The 19,454-nt window shown below is 43.0% G+C and overlaps 1 protein-coding gene across 1 annotated transcript in view; it reads right to left on the reverse strand.

The window, feature by feature from the left end:
* PKD1L3 (polycystin 1 like 3, transient receptor potential channel interacting) overlaps positions 1-19,454 on the reverse strand; it is a 69,264-nt gene that overhangs the window by 23,428 nt on the left and 26,382 nt on the right. The window contains exons 15-24 of the mRNA XM_038538446.1: positions 17,627-17,857; positions 16,600-16,701; positions 16,154-16,332; positions 13,487-13,633; positions 8,594-8,790; positions 8,064-8,263; positions 7,427-7,607; positions 6,641-6,833; positions 6,304-6,538; positions 1,650-1,749 (exon numbers count right to left, since the gene is read on the reverse strand). Coding sequence (XP_038394374.1) covers positions 1,650-1,749; positions 6,304-6,538; positions 6,641-6,833; positions 7,427-7,607; positions 8,064-8,263; positions 8,594-8,790; positions 13,487-13,633; positions 16,154-16,332; positions 16,600-16,701; positions 17,627-17,857 — 1,765 coding nt within the window. The remainder of the gene's footprint in view (positions 1-1,649; positions 1,750-6,303; positions 6,539-6,640; positions 6,834-7,426; positions 7,608-8,063; positions 8,264-8,593; positions 8,791-13,486; positions 13,634-16,153; positions 16,333-16,599; positions 16,702-17,626; positions 17,858-19,454) is intronic.

Here is a 19,454-nt window from a genome sequence, read left to right on the forward strand (position 1 = left end):
CTGTGAGAAGTATCCAGAGACATGTGAATCAAGATGGAGAGAAAGAAGGAATTAGAAGAGGACATAAAACTTACCAGCAAGTATGTGACTAGTGCTTGGGGAATCACCAAAGAGAAAATAAACCTCCTAAGGAAGTCAGAGAAGGTATCAGAGTGAAACTTGACATTTGTTTTGAAGGATGAGTCAGATACAATTCTCCAAATGAACATGAAAAAAAAAAAACCTCTTAGGCAGAGGGAATAGCAATTCAAGAGCACAGATAAATGAAAGGAGAACTAGGAAGGCAGTTGGAAATCAGATTAATTTTTAAAAATCTTGTAAGTAAAAATAAAAAAAATAAAAAATAAAAATCTTGTAAGTAATTACTTACCCCTTAGTAAATGTGTTTACCACCGAGCTTAAGAAATAGCTATCGCATGGGGTGTCCAGCTGGCTCAGTTGAAAGAGCATGTGACTCTTGATCTTGGGGTTGTTTGAGGCCCATGTTGGGTATAGAGATTACTTAAATAAAAATTCAGGGCGCCTGGGTGGCTTAGTCAGTTAAGCATCCCACCCTTGATTTCAGCTTAAGTCGTGATCTCAGGGTTGTGAGATCGAGCCCAGCATTGGGCTCCATGCTGGGCCTGGAGCCTGCCTAAGACTCTCGTCCCCTCTCCCATTGCTCATGCTCACTCTCTCATTCATAAATAAATAAATAAATAAATGAATGAATGAATGAATGAATGAATGTAATTGCCACTTATAAAGTCTGATAGTGTTCATCTGGGATGGTATCCCTTCCTTTCCTTCAGAGAGCTAATCTAATCCTGAATTTAAGTTTATAATTTTCATGCATTTCTTCATTAAAAAAAATATATACACATATGTATACATATATATATGTATTGTTTCCCATAATTAAAGAATTGTGTTAGTTTTTAGCTAATCATTGTGTTTGTGAGGTTCACCTGCACGATAGACGTAGCTTATTTAAAGGATAGTTTCCCTCAGGCTTAGTGACTGAATGTGAGAAATAGGAATTTAGGATTACTCTGACCTTTTTAGAGAGTGGGGATGTTCTTCTTGGAAAGGAGGAAATATATAGGCATCCGGATGGTGCAGTTAGGGTTAAGCGTTTGACTCTTGGTTTAGGCTCCGGTGATGATCTCAGGGTCTGGAGATCTGGCCCCACGTTAGGCTCTGTGCTTGGCACAGCATCTGCTTTGGATTCTCTCTCCCTCTCCATCTGCCCTCTTGCTCTCTCTCTCTCTCTTAAATAAATAAACAAACTTTTTTAAAGCATGAGAAAATATAGTCAAGAAGGGGTTTGCAGGGCAGGCCATCCTGATTGGAGAACGTCTGATTTGAGACAATATGAAGGTATCCGATACAGGTGGTGAGTGGTTGGAAACAGCCCTGGGGCCTCAAGAGTGAGAGAGATTCAGGAGGAGATGTAGGACACAGACGCGGAGTAAAGCGCTGAGAGAGCGCGAGTGTCGGTGAGGCACTGGTTTGTCTCAGGCAGTGGATGGAGGAGGAACAGCCAGCTATTGAGAGGCAAGATTCCTGTACAGAAAAATCTGAGTCAGTGACATGCCTGGATGTCCAGTGTTCCGATATTTGTTCTTTGCAAAATCAGATGCTGGTAGTTAGAGAACTATTGGAATTACCCACGAGTGCCAAGATCCTCCTCGTCTGTTGTTCCTTCTCTTTGGTAAGCCACGGCATCCTGCTCAGCATCAGGGAATCGAACAAAGCAAGGAAGATCGCCTAGACAGGAAGACCATAGGAGAAGGTGACACCGTTACACAAAGGTGAAGGTATAATTCATGCATTTCCATTATTTGGCCCTTTACTGCCATGGAAAACTGAAAATTAGGGAGTTTCATAATAATTTTTGCATAACCAGGGACCTGGTTAATACAATGTTTATATTTGTATTTCTGCCTGCAGTCCTTAAACTGCTTAGCTAGGAAAGCTTAAACTATTGAATGATTTGTGATGATCCTTGCAAGTTACTTAAGAACACCTGTCTTTGCATGATCTCAGATGAGCCGGACGGAGAAGCTACACTTTTTTTTATAAAAGATTTTATTTATTTATTGATGAGAGACACAGAGAGAGAGAGGCAGAGAAAAAAATTAGAGATTTTAAGAAAATCTTAACATTTGGAATATAAACTATCACTTTTAATATATCCAGACTAGCTTTCACATCACTACATTTTTTAAAAAGATTTTATTTATTCATGAGACACACAGAGGGAGAGGCAGAGATATAGGCAGAGGGAGAAGCAGGCTCCCTGTGGGGAGCCTGATGCAGGACTTGATCCCAGGACCCTGGGATCACAACCTGAGCTGAAGGCAGATGCTCAACCACTGAGCCACCCAGCTGCCCCCATCATTAATTTTTCTTTAATATTTTTTTTAAATTTTTATTTATTTATGATAGTCACAGAGAGAGAGAGAGAGAGAGAGAGAGGCAGAGACACAGGCAGAGGGAGAAGCAGGCTCCATGCACCGGGAGCCCGATGTGGGATTCGATCCCGGGTCTCCAGGATCGCGCCCTGGGCCAAAGGCAGGCGCCAAACCGCTGCGCCACCCAGGGATCCCTTTCTTTAATATTTTTAATGGTTCCCTGGCATTCCATTATATGGCTATGGCTATCTCATAAGTAAAGCAGTGTCCTATTTTTGGGCATTAAGTTGTCGCCAATTTTTAAAAATAAAGTGCTCAGAATTTTCTCAGGATAGGTCTTTAGAATTGAAGCTTATTTACTAAAGGGATGCAGAATTTGAAGGCTTTTCCTCTGTTAGCACAAGATTTTTCCTCAACCAGCAGTGAATGCCCATTATCTCTGGTATCAACATGTATTATCATGTTTTTACCACTTTCATTTATTTTTTAAAGCTTTATTTATTTATTTTAAAAGATTTTATTTATTTACTCATAAGACACAGAGAGAGAGGCAGAGACACAGGCAGAGGGAGAAGCAGGCTCCATGCAGGAAGCCTGATGTGGAACTCAATCCAGGACTCTGGGATCATGCACTGAGCCAAAGGCAGACGCTTAATCACTGAGCCACCCAGGGGTCTCTAAAGTTTTATCTATTTAAGCAATCGCTACACCCCATGTGAGGCTTGAACTCAAAACCCTGAGGTCAGGAGTTGCAGGCTTCACTGACTGAGCCAGCCAGGCACCCGTGTTGCATTTACATGTTGGCTGGTCCACTGACTCTTTCAGTTACTTTTTTTTTTTTTTTTTTTATGTCACAGGTGTTTACGGCTGGGAGACAAGGAGATAACAAAGCTATACACTTTGCCCTCTGCACCTAATCTGGATAACAAGTGGCTATTCATCCACACACTTTGAAAGAAGTGACACAACTGGTCACTGATCATGATGCACAGATGTTATTAGGTAGTGATCTGTGGACTGAAGAGCTAGCAACAAGTAGTTAGAACTTTATGCAATCACTCACGGGTAAATGATATTTCAGCTGTGTTGCTGGGACACTGGTGTTATTTAACTAAACCATGTACCTAAATTCATGTACATGGAAACACTCCAAAGCAAGGACTGCCTGAATGCAAGCATGTGTCACCTAAGAACCAAGACATTCTCCTATCATTATCACACTTAAGGAAATTATCAATAATTTCCTTGTATAATATCCTATTCATATTTAAAATGTCTTATTTATTCAAAGGATCTAGAACACTCCTCCATCATTAATTTTTTTCAAGATATTGACATATCACAGAAGCTATTATTCAGAATATTACCCCAAGTATGATCTACGGACTAGTGATCACTGGGAAATTGTCAGGAATGCAGACAGGTCAGCCCCATTCCAGAACTATCCTCCATTTCAGTGTGCCTGGGTGGCTCAGTTGGTTAAGTAACTACCTTTGGCTCAGGTCATGATCCCAGGGTCCTGGGATAGAGCTCTACATTGGGCCCCTTGCTCAGCAGGGAGTCTGCTCCCCCACCCCCCGCCCCATATACATGCTTGCTCTCACTAACTAACCAACTAACTAACTAACTAAACCCAAACAAACCTGATTACGCCTGGAAATAATTGAGGCCTTTCAATATAAATTCAGTATTTCTTTGCAACAGTGGATTGTTTAGTTTTTTTTAAAGCTTTTATTTATTCATGAGGGACAGAGAGAGAGAGAGAGAGAGAGAGAGAGGCAGAGACACAGGCAGAGGGAGGAGCAGGCTCCACGCAGGGAGCCTGATGTGGGACTGGATCCTGGGGCTTTGGAATCATGCCCCGAGTCAAAGGCAGACGCTCAACCATTGAGCCACCCAGGCGCCCCAGATTGTTTAATTATTAACACTTCTACTACTGCATGTCAAATAGGCTTAGACTACTATCTAAGTATCTTCGTTCTTACTCAGTATTTTTAAATCTGTACTTCATGTTTTGCATTATTTTTGTTTGTATGATTTTCCTGGTCATTAATTTGAGTCTCACTAGTGACATCTCCTTCAACTCAACTTCTGAATTTTAAAAGCTGGTAAATCACATTTCATTTCTGTGTTTGATATAACTGAATTTCCTTAAGAGATCTTGTCATTTTTTTTGTCTCTCTACTCCAGCAGTTCTTTTTTTAGAGAATTTTTAAAAATTTAAGTGATCTCTATACTAAGTGTGGGGTCAAGCTTACAACCCTGAGATCAAGAGTCATAGGCTCCACTGACTGAGCCATCCAGGCACCGTATCATCCTCCAGCAGTTTTTCATTAAGACCTACCTACTCCTTGTTCTCTCCAGAGTTGGTGGGTCTCAAATGGGACTGTACACCAGAATCACTTGGGAAGTTTTAAATGTGCTGGGCCTTGGAACCCATCTCCAGAGATTACTATTAAATTGGCCTGGAGTGAGGCCTGAATGTCAAAAGAGTTTTAAGAGCTCTCCAGGTTTGCTTGTGGGAGTTCTGGCCCATCCTCCAGGGTCCTTAAAGCAGAAGCAATCCTGTCACCAAAAACAGGATATGGAAAACTCTCCTGGACAAAATTTGGTTTCTTCAACAAATGCACTGTGACAAATAGCAAGAATGGAGAGTGATGTGCGGACTCAGTATAAAAAGTACTTAAGAGACCAACTAATTGCAACACATGGACCTTATTTGAATCTTGATCTGAACAAAGTAAACATAAAATAAACATTTATGAGACAACTAGGAAAACTGGAACATTGACTTTAAAAAAACGTGATAAAACACACATAACAAAAACTTACCATCTTAACCTTTTCACAGTATAAGGTATGTTCATACTGTGTAAATATTAAGACATTAGTGTGATAATAGTTTTTATATTTATGTTTTTAAAAGAAAAGTTTTTATCTTTTAGAAATATATACACTAGGGGGATCCCTGGGTGGCTCAGCGGTTTAGTGCCTGCCTTCAGCCTGGGGCCTGATCCTGGAGTCTCCGGATCGAGTCCTGCATCGGGCTCCCTGCATGGAGCTGCTTCTCCCTCTGCCGGTCTCTGCTTCTGTGTGTGTGTGTCTCATAAATAAATAAATAAAATTTAAAAAACATATATATATATATATATATATATATATATACACTAAAATACTTAGGGATAAAAGGATGTGAAGGGTTTTTTTTTCCCCTCCCAAAACAGATCAAGCGAGACTGGCTTGTTTTTGGCAATGAAGTAATTATTGTAGCTGGCTAACAGAATAGTAGAATTCATTACACTATTTTTTCTTTTTTTTAGATTTTATTTATTTATTCGTGAGAGACAGAGAGAGAGAGACAGAGACAGAGACTGAGAGAAACAGAGAGAGGCAGAGACACAGGCAGAGGGAGAAGCAGACTCCCTGCGCGGAGTCCGACATGGGACTCGATCCCGGGACTCCAGGATCAGACCCTAGGCCGAAGGCGGTGCTAAACCCCTGAGCCACCCGGGCTGCCCTCATTACACTATTCTCTACACACTTCTGTGGGCTTGACATTTTTCTTAATGAAAAGTTTTTAAAAATTAAGTTTTCTGGTGGGTTTTTTTTTTTTTTCAAAGTAATTTATCGTCGATTGATTTTTTTTACTTGACCTTTCCTAACTTGGCAATCTTTTTCTGCTCTGCTTCTATTACTCACGCCATCAGTTCTCCTTAGTTTTTTCCGAGACTTCACACATATCTGAAATTTCATTCTGCCTATTTCTGTTGTTTCCTTTTATTTTTTTCCTTTTGTCAAATTGTCAGAACCATGAGGCACTTTAAATTGACACCCAAGGATCTCATTTTTCTGAGCTACCTGCAACCACAGGGGGCCCCTGGGCTGATACTATCTGCTTTTCACATACCTTTATTGGCTGGCTGATGACAATGTTTTGAAGCACTGATAGTATCACTGACATCACCCAGCTGGTGGCTTGGTCTTTGGTCAGTTCCAGGCTGTAAAGTGCAGTAAAAAAGGCTGCAACCAGGCTAGTGACACCCAGACAGAGCCAGCAGATATAAGTCACTCCTCTGGGCAGGCTGTAAGCGATGGGCTCCTTCCCTTCTTCTGGGCTCAGGAGGGGGAAACTGGTGACCTCCCTGCAGAAGAGAGGTTAAAGGAACCATCTGAACACCAACAGTGGGGAGAGAGAGGTTCGGGATGACAGCAGGTGTTCAGGGAAGCCAGGTGCCGGGTCTTACCTGGAGGGCCCCTGCTCGAGGTGAAGAACACGTGTTTCCAAGAGCTTCTGGAGTTTTTGCAGTTGGTTGGTGGCATCCAGGACGTCACAAGGCTGGTCGACCTGAGTGGGACCCACGGCACTTAAGTGAGAATGGAGCCGCTGCACAACTCCCAGCAGGTAACAGCAGAGATGGTGGTGGCTATCAGGAACCACTGCAAATACAGGCCAGGGCTCACACTTCTGCAAGTGGGGGGTCAACAGATAGTGCTCAAGGGCAGAGAGCAGCAACTCATTCACTGACAATGAGGATAAATCTACCAATCAGTGGAGACTGGACACAATTATTGTCTTCTCTGAGCATGCTGGTGAATTAGTGCATTAGTAACAATTTCTAAAACTCTACACTTTGATCTAGAATCAAATAAGAATTTAAACCTAACTGGGCTTCTTCACTAGAACTACAGTAAGTACCCAAGACGTGAAGACTATATTCAAGATTCCATAAATCACATAATCTCACTATTCCACAGAAAGAATGACAAGGCTCAAGAGCCCCCAACAAATCAGATGGAGTGTAAAGGGATCTAAAACGGAGGGCACTTTTGTGGGTTCTTTCTTCATCCTTTACTTTGTATCACCAGATATATTGTCCTTAAAGCGATCAGCTCTATCCTGGAAGCTTAAGCAAAGTGAAATAAGCAGAAGGCCGTATCACGCCTGCTGGTTACACCAAGAGGTAGGAAGGAGTAAGAGGCAAGCAAGTGGGAGGCAGAGAACAGATCAGTTACTAAAACCTGAGGTTTACCATTTGCCCGATGGGGTCCTGCCTGCTGGTGAGAGCCGTGACGCTCTAAGTGAGAATAGATGAGGCTGGATAAAAGCTGAACCAGCTTGTTAATGCTATAAGAAGTCCATAAGGATTGTTCACACTCTGAGAGTAGGTATGTATTTCTCCTGAGCAGGAATCCCACAGTTTCCTTTAATTCCTAAATGTAGAACCAAGACAAGAAAAATCAGTGTGACATTCACCCAGGACTGGTAGCTGTTATAGGTGGTAAGGCTTTACTTGGAGAGCCAAACGCTTAGTGGAAAGAACCTCCATTTTTCATTTTCTTTCTCCTTTTTCAGAAAGCAGTCACCTAATAGTAGCTTCAAAACTAGTTTTATGAGGGAATACCGAATGAAAGAAGAGACAGTTTGATCAAACATCAACAATGAAAACTCTAGAGTAGTACAACCTGCGTTCACACCCAGTCCTCAGAATACATTAAGAGGACAGGTGAGGGGCATGATGCATCATGGCCCAGGGGACAGGAGTTAGAGAAAAGGTATCAAGGTTAATAGGACTGGAGAGCTTTCCAGGAGATCCTCTCCACTAGCCTTTCTCACAACACGGGAAGCAGGGCCCGCCATCTACCTATCAAATTAGACACGAAGCTTACCTCAGCCACCTCTGTGAGAGACAGAGGCTCAAAAGTAGCATCCGAGAGGCAGGAGGCTTGGCTGGGAGGAAAGAGAGGCCGGGGTTCCTGTGGCTGGATCAGTGGGAAGAGGCGCCCAATTACAAGATTGACAGGGAAGAGAAGGACAGCAGTTTGGACGCTGATGATCACCTGGGACCAGGTCACAGCAAATGGACCCACTGGAATAAGAGCATTGTGTCAACCTTCATCCTCAAGAACTGAAATCATCTCAGTCATTCTTTTTCTGGGTTTAGGTATTTATTTGGTAATTTAACCATGATTATCTAAGGAGAGGACATCATCGTGGCAGTAAAGATCCCGATGTGTTCCCAAGCCTGCTTCACTCATTAATGAATGGGAACAGTGAGGAAATCTGTAAAGTATTCAAATGTTAGGGCAGCAAAGGAAAAGCAAAGGCCCAGCAGGGCTGCTTCTGACCCTGAAAAGGAGGATGCAGTACAGTAACAGGATCATACACCACAAACACCACACGTCAGGCTCACCCCTACCTTGCTCGTCTCTCTTGGCAGTGGTGCTGCTTGTCCTCCAGAACATAACATTGATGACCATGTTGCACAGAAGCAAGGTCATGTAACAGGTGAGCCTCTGGACTCTTGTGAACCGGTTCCAGGGATGTCGAGTTAAAACCGAGAGCCACAGATAATCCTGGGTGAGCTTTTCTACAATGATGGAGGAGAACAGGTGTCTACAAAGATAAATGAGAACAGGACAGATGTGAGTTTTCATCCTGATAGTGTTCTAAAAGAAGATGTGATTTGCCCGGCATCAGGCTTATCTCAACCACCCAGCTGCTCTCCTATACCCCTTGAAGGTGCTTTCAAATGACACGGCAGCATGATTCTCTGGTGATTTTAGGACTAAAGGTTTTTGAGGATAAGGTTAATTTATATGGTATGAGAGTTTAAAATTAAAGTTTTTTTTTTTTTAGCTTTCCAAGAGTTTTGATAAATCTTTTGCTTTTCAAAAGTTTGCATTAGGTTTCCACTCAAGATAGTTCAGTAAATTCATACTTTGAGGACCTGCTCTACTCCAAATGTGGAGGAACTAGAAATAAGATACAAAAAGAAAGAATAAAAAATATTGGCTGGGCTTAAAAACAGGATAACTCTCTCTGAGGAGAAATGGAATGAGAAAAAGTGATGATGAGCAGGGAAGTCACAGGATTTCTGTGCCGGGTCTGGAAGAAGACAGTACACAGGCGGGGCTTTGCCTCTCATAGGGTCCTGGAACTCAAAGTGTCTGGGGAGGGGGAAGGGAGAGTGAAACCAACCTCAGGGGAGCCCAGGTTCAGGCTAGAGCTCATGAAGGGATACTGCGTAACAAAAGACTCCAATTTACAGGTATGGAGGTGGGTGAAAAAGAACAGCAGGAATTGAGCCAATAAAACACACTGGACTGGTTCATGATAAGATCTGCAATAGCCCTACTTTTTGTTCATTCCAGTGAGGGGCAGGAGCTCCAAACTACTGTAATATAATCTGGTCTACCTAATTTTAGACTAGTGATGTGAAGGACTGCATGGAACAGTAGCAAGACTACTAATCAGAGGAGAGGGAGAGGGAGAGAAATTTAACAATAAAACTGCCCCAAATAAACATATAATCTCTAATTCCTAAATACACGAAGAAATTGAATGTGGAGAATGGCAGCCAACACAGTAGTAACTCAGACCTGAAGAGATTAATTTTGTGGAACAGTCTGACAAAGATTTTAAAATAAGTATTTCAGGTTGCTTAAAAGAGACAAGTCAAGGAACATTCACTTAAGAAGAATAAATAACAAAAACACAGGACTTAATTTGAAATCTTAAACCTGAAAATATGGTCATTAAAATGAAAAACGTAGGAGGTATGGACATGGCGGACGAGAAAATTAGTGAACTAAAAGGCTGTACTGCAGAACTGACCCAGGATAACTGCAGAGAGACAAAAATACGATAAATATGCAGGTCCATTTTAAAAACACAGAAGATAGTTTGAGAGATTCCAATACAGGGAATGCTGGAGGGGCGATATTTTCACAAGCAAAGTCAGACTTTTTCAGACTGGAAGGCATGATGCTGCACATTCAAAGTACATTCTATGTTATGTGTATTTTATCACAATAAAACATTTTTTTGAAGTACCGTGTGAATACCAAACAAGATAAAAAAGAAAATCCACAACCAAAAGAGTTATAATAAAATTTGGGACACTGACGAGAAAGAGAACATATTAAAAAGAGAAAAGGCAGCATACTTTAAAACTAAAAGCCAGATTGAGAGGAGACAGGCAATAGCAGAGGCGGTTTGGGAATGCAGATCCCCACCAACACTTCACATCTAGGATTAATAAAGACTGTGCTCCCATCTTCTCTGGTATCTCTGAATAAACAGCCCTGGAAGGACAAAGATAGTGATTCTATTTAGTGCAACTTTATTTACAGTTCCAGGTTGTAAAGATGGAGACATCCCACTCCCCAGAGACATTCCAGGGTTATAAAAGAAGAAATGCCTCCTTTCCACCCCTTGAGAGATGGGCTTACATTGCAGGGTAATAAAGATAATGTCTAAGTTCACAAGGAGCACTCGTAGGTTTTCCAGAAGCACTTAGATCAGATCAGTCTTTTCAGCCTAGCGTTCCTCTTCTGTCATGTATCTGTCTCCACTGCATATGCAGGTAACACCTGGCTCTCATCATGTCACCCCGTCAGAATCAAGCTTCTGGGAAGTGACAAAATATGACTCTCACTGCTACTATTGCTCTTAGTAGTAAATCCATTTGGATCCGTGAAAATGAAAGAGTAAATATCTTTGAATTTTCTCTCTTCCATTCCAGCAATGATAAAACTTGTTTTAAAAAGCCAGAATTTATGGGGATCCCTGGGTGGCTCAGCAGTTTAGCACCTGCCTTCGGCCCAGGGCATGATCCTGGGGTCCTGGGATCAGGTCCCACCATCGGCCTCCCTGCATGGAGCCTGCTTCTCCCTCTGCCTATGTCTCTGCCTCTTTCTCTCTCTCTCTCTCTCTCTGTCTCTCATGAATAAAGAAATAACATCTTTAAAAATAAAATAAAAAGCCAGAATTTGGGATGCCTGAGTGGCTCTGTGGTTGAGCATCTGCCTTTGGCTCAGGGCATGATCGCAGAGTCCCAGGATCAAGTCTCATATCGGGCTCCCCACAGGGAGCCTGCTTCTTCCTCTGCCTGTGTCTCTGCCTCTTTCTCTGTTTTTCATGAATAAATAAAATCTTTAAAAATATAAAAATAAATAGCCAGAATTGGGGGTGCCTGAGCAGCTCAGTCAGGTGAGCATCTGACTCTGATTTCAGCTCAGGCCATGATCTCAGGGTCATGAGACAGCCCTGCACTGGGCTTTGTGCTCAGCTCAGAGTCTGCCCGAGATTCTCTTCTTTCCACTCTGCCCCTCCCCCCATTCCTGTGCACACTCTCTCTAAAATAAATAAAATCTTTAAAGAAAAAGCCAGAATTGAAATTTTCAGAGTTCACATAAATAACCCAAGTATTATAGCAACCTGAGAGTGGTTATTTAAGAAAAATGTCTGAATATCAGTAAAAACAGTTAACTCTGTGGCATTGTGACTTGCCCTAGTTCCATCTCCTTTTCTCTAGCTATATGGTAACCTGACAGTCTTTAATCACAGTGAAAAGCAGCTGCCAGTAAGAGGAGGGCAGAATGGGATTGAAGATACTTCAAAGCCTCCTTCTCAAAGAATTGTGATTATTTGACTTGTCTGGTAGTCCCCTGGAAAACCCAACGTGCAAGGCTGCCCTTATTTGACTTGACTGGGTGCTCACCTGCTGTAAAATGCTTTTCCTTTGGGGCACTATCAAAAAATATTTAGAGGCAATTGTTTAACTTCACAGTTGTCTGCCCTGGCGGGTGAGCAACAGGCTAACCAAAAAGCTTAAAAGAAAAAAACTGGGAAACAAGAAGTCTATGGGAGGTTTGAAAAGCTCTGACATATTTCTGGGAATCTGGAAGGCCAAATACATGCCCAGAGCTGTGTGCATGCTCAAAAAACCCTTGAGAATGCCTTAAGTTCTCACCCCTGGATGACCTTGAAGCTCTCAGGAAGCAGGAAGTGAAGGCTAAGGCAGAGCTGTCAGTTGCCTCACTGAGTGTTGAAGGCATGCCACAACATGCACACAAAACCCCTCAGCAAAGAATGGGAGATTTGCTGATTCCAGGCATTTATAAGATCTCTGTCCAAACATTAGCTGACCACAAAACAAGCTGGGCAGAAACTTCAGTTGCATGCCATGATAAAGAATACATAATTCATTCAGAAAAGTCACTAGACAACAATTATGCACTCTAAGAACAAGAAATCCTGGGGGAGGGAAAGGAAATCGGATTTCCAGGATTGCCACACTCTATTGTTTAAAAGGTCTAATTTTTAACAAAAGATCACAAGACACCGAAAGAAAGAACGAACATGTGCATGTGCGTACACACAAAGCAATAAATACACTGTCCCTGAGGAAGCCAAGACACTGGATATATTAAAACAAACTTTAAATCACCTATTTTAAGTGTATTCAAAGAACTAAAGGAAACCATATCTAAAGGACTAAAGTATATGAGAATAGTATCTTGCCAAATAGAAAACATCAATAGACATATAGAAATTATTATTATTTTATTCATTTATTCATGAGGGACACACAGAGAGAGGCAGGGACATAGGCAGAGGGAGAAGCAGGCTCCCCGTGGGGAGCCCAATGTGGGATTTGATCCCAGGACCCTAGAAATTATTTTTTTAAAAAGATTTTTATTTATTTATTCATGAGAGACACACACACACAGAGAGAGAGAGAGAGAGAGAGGCAGAGACACAGGCAGAGGGAGAAGCAGGCTCCATACAAGGAGCCCGACATGGGACTCGATCCCGGGACTCCAGGATCACGCCCTGGGCCAAAGGCAGGAGCTAAACCGCTGAGCCACCCAGGGATCCCCTAGAAATTATTTTTTAAAAGAACCAAATAAGGGACCTGAGTGGGTCAGTGGTTGAGCCTCTGCCTTTGGCAAAGGTCGTGATCCCAGGGTCCTGGGATTGAGCCCCGCATCGGGCTCCCCGCAGGAAGTCTGTTTCTCCTCTGCCTGTCTCTACCTCTCTCCCTGTGTCTCTCATGAATAAATAAAATCTTAAAAAAAAAAAAAAAAAGAACCAAACAGAAAGTCTGCAGTTGAAAAACACATTAAGTGAAATGCCAAGTTCACTAGAAAGGCTCCAGAGTAGATCTAAGCAGTCAGATGAAAGAATCAACATACCTGAAGATAGCTCAACTGGAATTATCCAGTCTGAGAAGCAGAAAGAAGAATGAAGAAAAACTAACAGAGCTGTAGAGACCTGCAGAACACCACCATTTTCTCACCAATACCTAAAGGAAAAGAGTTCTTTCTTTGAGACTGGCATGAAGACCCGGTCACGCTGGCACTCTCCGAGGTCAACGGCCAGCCAACAGTTGCACAGGAAGCACCATTTCCTTTTACTGGCCATGTCACTGACAATTACCTGGTTTACGTACCTATGGTAAAATGAAGATAAGTACATTAGGGAGGTGGGCACAAGCAAGTTGCTGTAACAAGAAGTAACTTTGCACTGCCAGCAAGTGGATCCTTTTAATGGTGAGGCAAGAACTAAAGAAAGAAACAAGAGCTGATCCAATTTCTCCCTTCCAGACCTCTAATCAATGTATCAAAGCCAGAACGCGGTATCTATAACTTAGGAACAGTTCAGGGTGTGTATGTATCCCTGGACTTTCCTTGTTCACTCGTACCACTGCCCTGCCACCTCTTCACGAGCCCATCTGCCTCCATCTTGTCACCAGGGCCTGGGGGGTAGGGGGGTGTACCTGAGGGCTGGGGAGTGGTCTGCAACATTTATGTTAATGACTTCTCATCCTGTTGGGGTCTGTAGCTTCATCTTGACTTCATAGAACCAGAGGCCCGGAGGTTCCACCCTCCTTCCAACCACAATGGTTTACTATGTGTCTAATTTCTCCACCAATTCACTTTCTCTACTTGAATTGAATTCACCAATTCAATTTCTCCACTAATTTCTCCACCAACTTCAACTGCCAACGAACTTGGACATCTGGGACATCTGACTGTTCAAGCTGCTTGATGTCATCTTGCAATTAGTCCAATAACCACCTCCTTTTTTTTTTTTTTTTTTTTTTTTTTAATTTATGATAGTCACAGAGAGAGAGAGAGAGAGAGGCAGAGACACAGGCAGAGGGAGAAGCAGGCTCCATGCACCGGGAGCCCAATGTGGGATTCGATCCCGGGTCTCCAGGATCGCGCCCCGGGCCAAAGGCAGGCGCCAAACCGCTGTGCCACCCAGGGATCCCAACCACCTCTTTTATAGTCATGAAGCTATTTCCCCAAGAGCCTATGTTTCATGTTATAAAGCAACTTAAATCTCTCCGGTCAAAATCTTTGCTTAATTTTAGTTGAAAGTATTTCCTGTGTGATGACTACATATTCCTTTAAAGCTAAAATATTTCTGGGCACTCTCCTATTGAGGCAGTTCATAAAATCACAGGTGACTAAGGTACATTCGATTTCAGCTTAGCTCATGTATCTTACACTGTTAAAGTTTTTCATTTACCAGTAAAGTATAAAAAAAGGAGAAAAAGGGGCACCTGAGTGGCTCAGTGGTTGAATGTCTGTCTTTGGCTCATGACCCCAGGATTCTGGGATTGAGTCCTGCATCAGGTTCCCCCCAGGGAGCCTGTTTCTCCCTCTGACTGTGTCTCCGCCTCTCTCTGTATGTCTCTCATGAATACATAAATAAAATCTTTAAAAAAAAAAGGGGGGGGCAGCCCCAGTGGTGCAGCGGTTTAGCGCCGCCTGCAGCCTGGGGTGTGATCCTGGAGACCCGGGATCGAGTCCCACGTAGGGCTTCCTGCATGGAGCCTGCTTCTCCCTCTGCCTGTGTCTCTGCCTCTCTCTCGCTCTCTCTGAATAAATGAATAATTTAAAAAAAGGGGGGGGAACCCCACTTTCTCATTGGTGAGAAACGAGCTTTTTATGCTCCTAGTATTACTTTTTTTTTTAAGTTTTATTTATTTATTCATGAGAGACACAGAGAGAGGCGGAGACACAGGCAAAGGGAGAAGCAGGCTCCATGCAGGGAGCCCATTGCGGAACTCGATCCCAGATCCCAGGATCATGACCTGAGCCAAAGGCAGGTGCTCAACCACTGAGCCGCCCAGGCGTCCTTGTAACTTACTTTCTTATTTCATGTCTGAGAAAAAGAATCCAACATGAGTGTACGAATTCATTGTTCACAATTCTGAAAATATCTAAAAATATACTGAATTTTTAAAAATGCATAATCCTAGTACTCAGTTATTGGTTATATTTATTATATATAGTTCTAGACCTTTCTCTCTATGCATACTTAAAAAATCAACTTTATTGAGATATAATTTACATACGATAAAAGGCCTCCATTTAAAATATATAGTTCAGAGGTGCCTGTGTGGTTCTGTCAGTTAGGCATCTGACTCTTAATCTTAGCTCAGATCTTGATCCCAGGGTTATGAGTTCAAGCCCCGTGCTGGGCTCCATGCCAGGCATGGAGCCTACTTAAAAAAAGAAAAAAGAAAGAAAGAAAAGGACACCTGGGTGGCTCAGTCAGTTAAGCATCTGCCTTCAGCTCAGGTCATGATCCCCAGGTCCTAGGATCAAGCCCTGCATTGGGCTCCCTGCTCAGCGAGGAGCCTGCTTTTCTCTCCCCCTGCTTGCATTCTTACTCGCTCACTCTTTCAAATAAATAAATAAATAAAATATCTAAAAAGAAAGAAAAGAAAAAATCATCTATCACTTTACCATCGACACAAAATCATATTGTTAATTTTCCCTATTTCTTTTCAGGGTTTCTCCTTCATAAATGTTTTGAAACTTAAATCTAATAGGCATTTATTACCATTTGGCCCACAGCGTTATTGCTGTGTGTTGTGATGGCACGCTGGTCTTGCCCCAGAGCGCTGAAGATCCACAGAGAAGAAAGGACAAGGCAGCCTGGCGCAGGTACTTACCAAGAAGGACTGGTACCCGAATTGTCATGCCAGAGGCGCATGCTGTGCAACTCCCCTAGGGAGGACTTAGTGCTGAGGAGGAAGACGTCCAGTCCCCCTCGCTCAAAGACTGCCTTCTGGGAGTCACAGAGGTGATGGGGCTCACTCCGTCTCTCTGATCCATAAAGGGTGATAACCACCTAAAACATGACAAAGAAATAAAATGCAGGAAGTCCTAACAGGATTCTCTGGGTTTATCCCTAAGGAGAGAGGGAGACAGACAGAGCTGCACTGAGGTGAAGTCTCTGGGGGGCTGGACAAGTGCAGGGGGCTCTGCAGATGCACAGCTTAGAACAAGGAACTGCCCTTGAAATGTGCCACTGGACACCAGGGTGTCACCATGTCAGAGTGTATCTCATGTGGTCAAAGACACAGGGCAGGGAGTGAAGAACATTCATTTCATTCACCTTCGCTGTTGTGGCAGCCTTTCTTCGATAACCAGTGGAGACCTGAAGAAGGTAGTGAAACTGAGAGCTGGGGTCATTATCAGCCAGGACGGTGACCTTCACCTGCAGGAAATGCAGAACCAAGAAGGATCTTCATCTCAGGAGACGGGTGCACAGCTCCAGCTTTGGCAACTTGGTGGAAAGCAAGAGTGATGTGTGGATAGTAGATAAACAAGCAGACCTAAGTGATGGAACAGGGCTGAAGGCTTGAGGGCCTGGGTTTATGCCTCTAAAATGAAATATTCATAGAATCAGCTGATCAGGTCTTGGGCTTCGAAATCTTTCCACCCCCCTCTCAGGAGGGTGGGGTTATCACACAACAGGGAGGATGCCTAGTTCAGTGCGAATTTCAGATAAATGAGGAATCATATGGGAGTGCACTTATACTAAAAATGTCTTCACTATTTATATGAAATTCAAATTTAACTGGGTGTCCTATATTTTTATTTACTAAAACTAGCAACTCTATACCCATAGCATCAAAGAAATGGACAGCGTGTATTCTAGAATTTCTAAGTGTAAGGAAACATAAGAATAAGAAATGCATAGAAGAGGCTGTCATCAAGGGATTTTTGTTGTTGTTATTCCAATAAGAGATTCCTTACAGGTTTCTTATATAACGCAGTTACATGAAATTATAATTTCACTCCCACATAACTTTCATATCCAATGTATAAAGTGAGATAAACTTGCATCTAATTTTGGCTAAGTTCTCTAGATGTTCTGGCTTATTCCTAACCTAAATGAATCATAGGAGGGTTTAACCTCCACTAAAGGAAAGAAAAAGAGAGAGAGAGAGAGACAAAGTGTGAAGTTGCTAAGCCCTGAGACAAGGAGACATGAAGAGAAATTTAAGGAAAAAAGTCTTCCTTGAATTTCTATGCCACCTTGTTCAATGCTACCAGCCTCTTCTGGTGAACGAGTTTTCCATCTTGTTCAACATACTCAAGACACTGTGGCAAAGCTTCTGGAATCAAAGTCTCCTGACCTTCTGCATGTCTGCTTGATCCTTTCTCCAAGCCCACACACATGTGAGCATATAGAAGCCTAAGAGGCTTATGAGCAAAGACACCCCGACAGGGTTGGTGGTCACGCGAAGGAACAGCTTGATCGTGTCCTCAACGTTCACTGTCCGGGGCGCAATGAAGAAGTCACTGCCAAAGTAGGCCAGGCGGTTACAGAGACATTGTGTCCTCAAAACCGTGCTCCGTGGCCCGACCTGCAATGAGAATCAACACAACGAACATAAAACACAAACACAGGCGCCTGAGAGAGGGAAAACGATGCTCCAGTCACGTCTTCACCACCAGTGATTGTGTAAACCGGTGTAAGCAACATGGAGAACCATCTGGCAACCTCTGCTAAAGCTGAAGAAGCACAAACTCTCTGAATCTTATCCTGCCATTCCAGGTCCGAACACACACCCGATAACTCTGCACATGTGCACAAGGAGAGGTGTCGGCATTGTTTGTAACTAAAAAAATCAGAAACAACCTATATATACGTGCCCAGTGACAGCAGAACATGCAAACAAAGAAGTAGAGGATTACGACTGAATAGGATGGAATACTCTATAACAGTCAAAATGAACGAGTTAGAGCTAGATAGCGCAACGTGCATAAATGCCGAGTGAAAGATCCAAGTTAAAGGTACAGATGATGCTGTTGATGCAGGATGCAGAGACCAGAAACAAGCAAAACACTCCTGTATCTGCGTTGGTTAGGCTCCCTTGCTGCAACAAAAGCTCGTGAGGCTGCTGTCTTGTCCACTCTACCTCTAGTTATGTAGGCCTGGCATGTAGAAGATGCATGCCCAGTGAACATGCTGGAAGAATGAATACACGTGCCAGCTCAGGACAGTGATCATGCTCTGGTGAGATGGAGGAGAAAAGACTAAAGAGGACACAGGGGCGCCTGGGTGGCTCAGTCAGTAAAGCATCTGACTCTTGATTTCGTCTCAAGCCCCATGCTGGGCTCCACGCTCAGTGGGGAGTCTGCTTGGGATTCTGTCCCCCTCTGCCCCTCTCCTTGCCTGTGCTTTCTCTCTAAATAAATAAATAATCTTTAAATAAAAAAAAAAACTGAGGGGATACATAAAGGGCTTTGGTTATTCCTGCATGTTTTATTATTTTTAAAAATCTGAACTAAATAGAGCAAAATATTAACTTTGTGATAGAGCTGAACAGTGTTCAATGTTTTTATTATATTATTCCCTATAACTTTCCATATGGTAACATTTCTTCATCAAAAATATTTTTTTAGGGATCCCTGGGTGGCTCAGTGGTTTGGCGCCTGCCTTCAGCCCAGGGCATGATCCTGGAGTCCTGGGATCAAGTCCCATGTCACATTCCCTGCATGGAGCCTGCTTCTCCCTCTGCCTGTGTCTCTGCCTCTCTATGTGTGTCTCTCATGAATAAATAAATAAAATATTTAAAAATATACATATTTTTAAATGTCACTAGGCAATCAAATGGAAGGTGCCAACTCCACATTCGATGGTGCAGATGAAAAGTCTAAAATACTGTCAGTATGACTGACTGCTCTCCAGACGCAAGGTTCAGTTTTGGATGCCGGGTCTATCTCTTGCCCTGGGAGGAACTCTCATCCTGCTCTGTGCAGCTCTGTTCCCTGCACAGGGTCCAAGCACTGTGCGGGGCTCCAAGGAGGCAGGAACCCCACCTTCTCATGCCTTTCGTGAGCAGTAGGGTCATTGTTGGGTGAGTCTTGGTACTCAAAGTGCCATCTCCCTGACTGGCAGCACTGATATCACCTGGGAGCCTGTAAGGCAGAGAACTTCAGGTCCTGCCCTGATTCACT

This window comes from Canis lupus, chromosome 5 (genome assembly GCF_011100685.1).
Source record: "Canis lupus familiaris isolate Mischka breed German Shepherd chromosome 5, alternate assembly UU_Cfam_GSD_1.0, whole genome shotgun sequence".
Classification (NCBI taxonomy): Eukaryota; Metazoa; Chordata; class Mammalia; order Carnivora; family Canidae; genus Canis; species Canis lupus.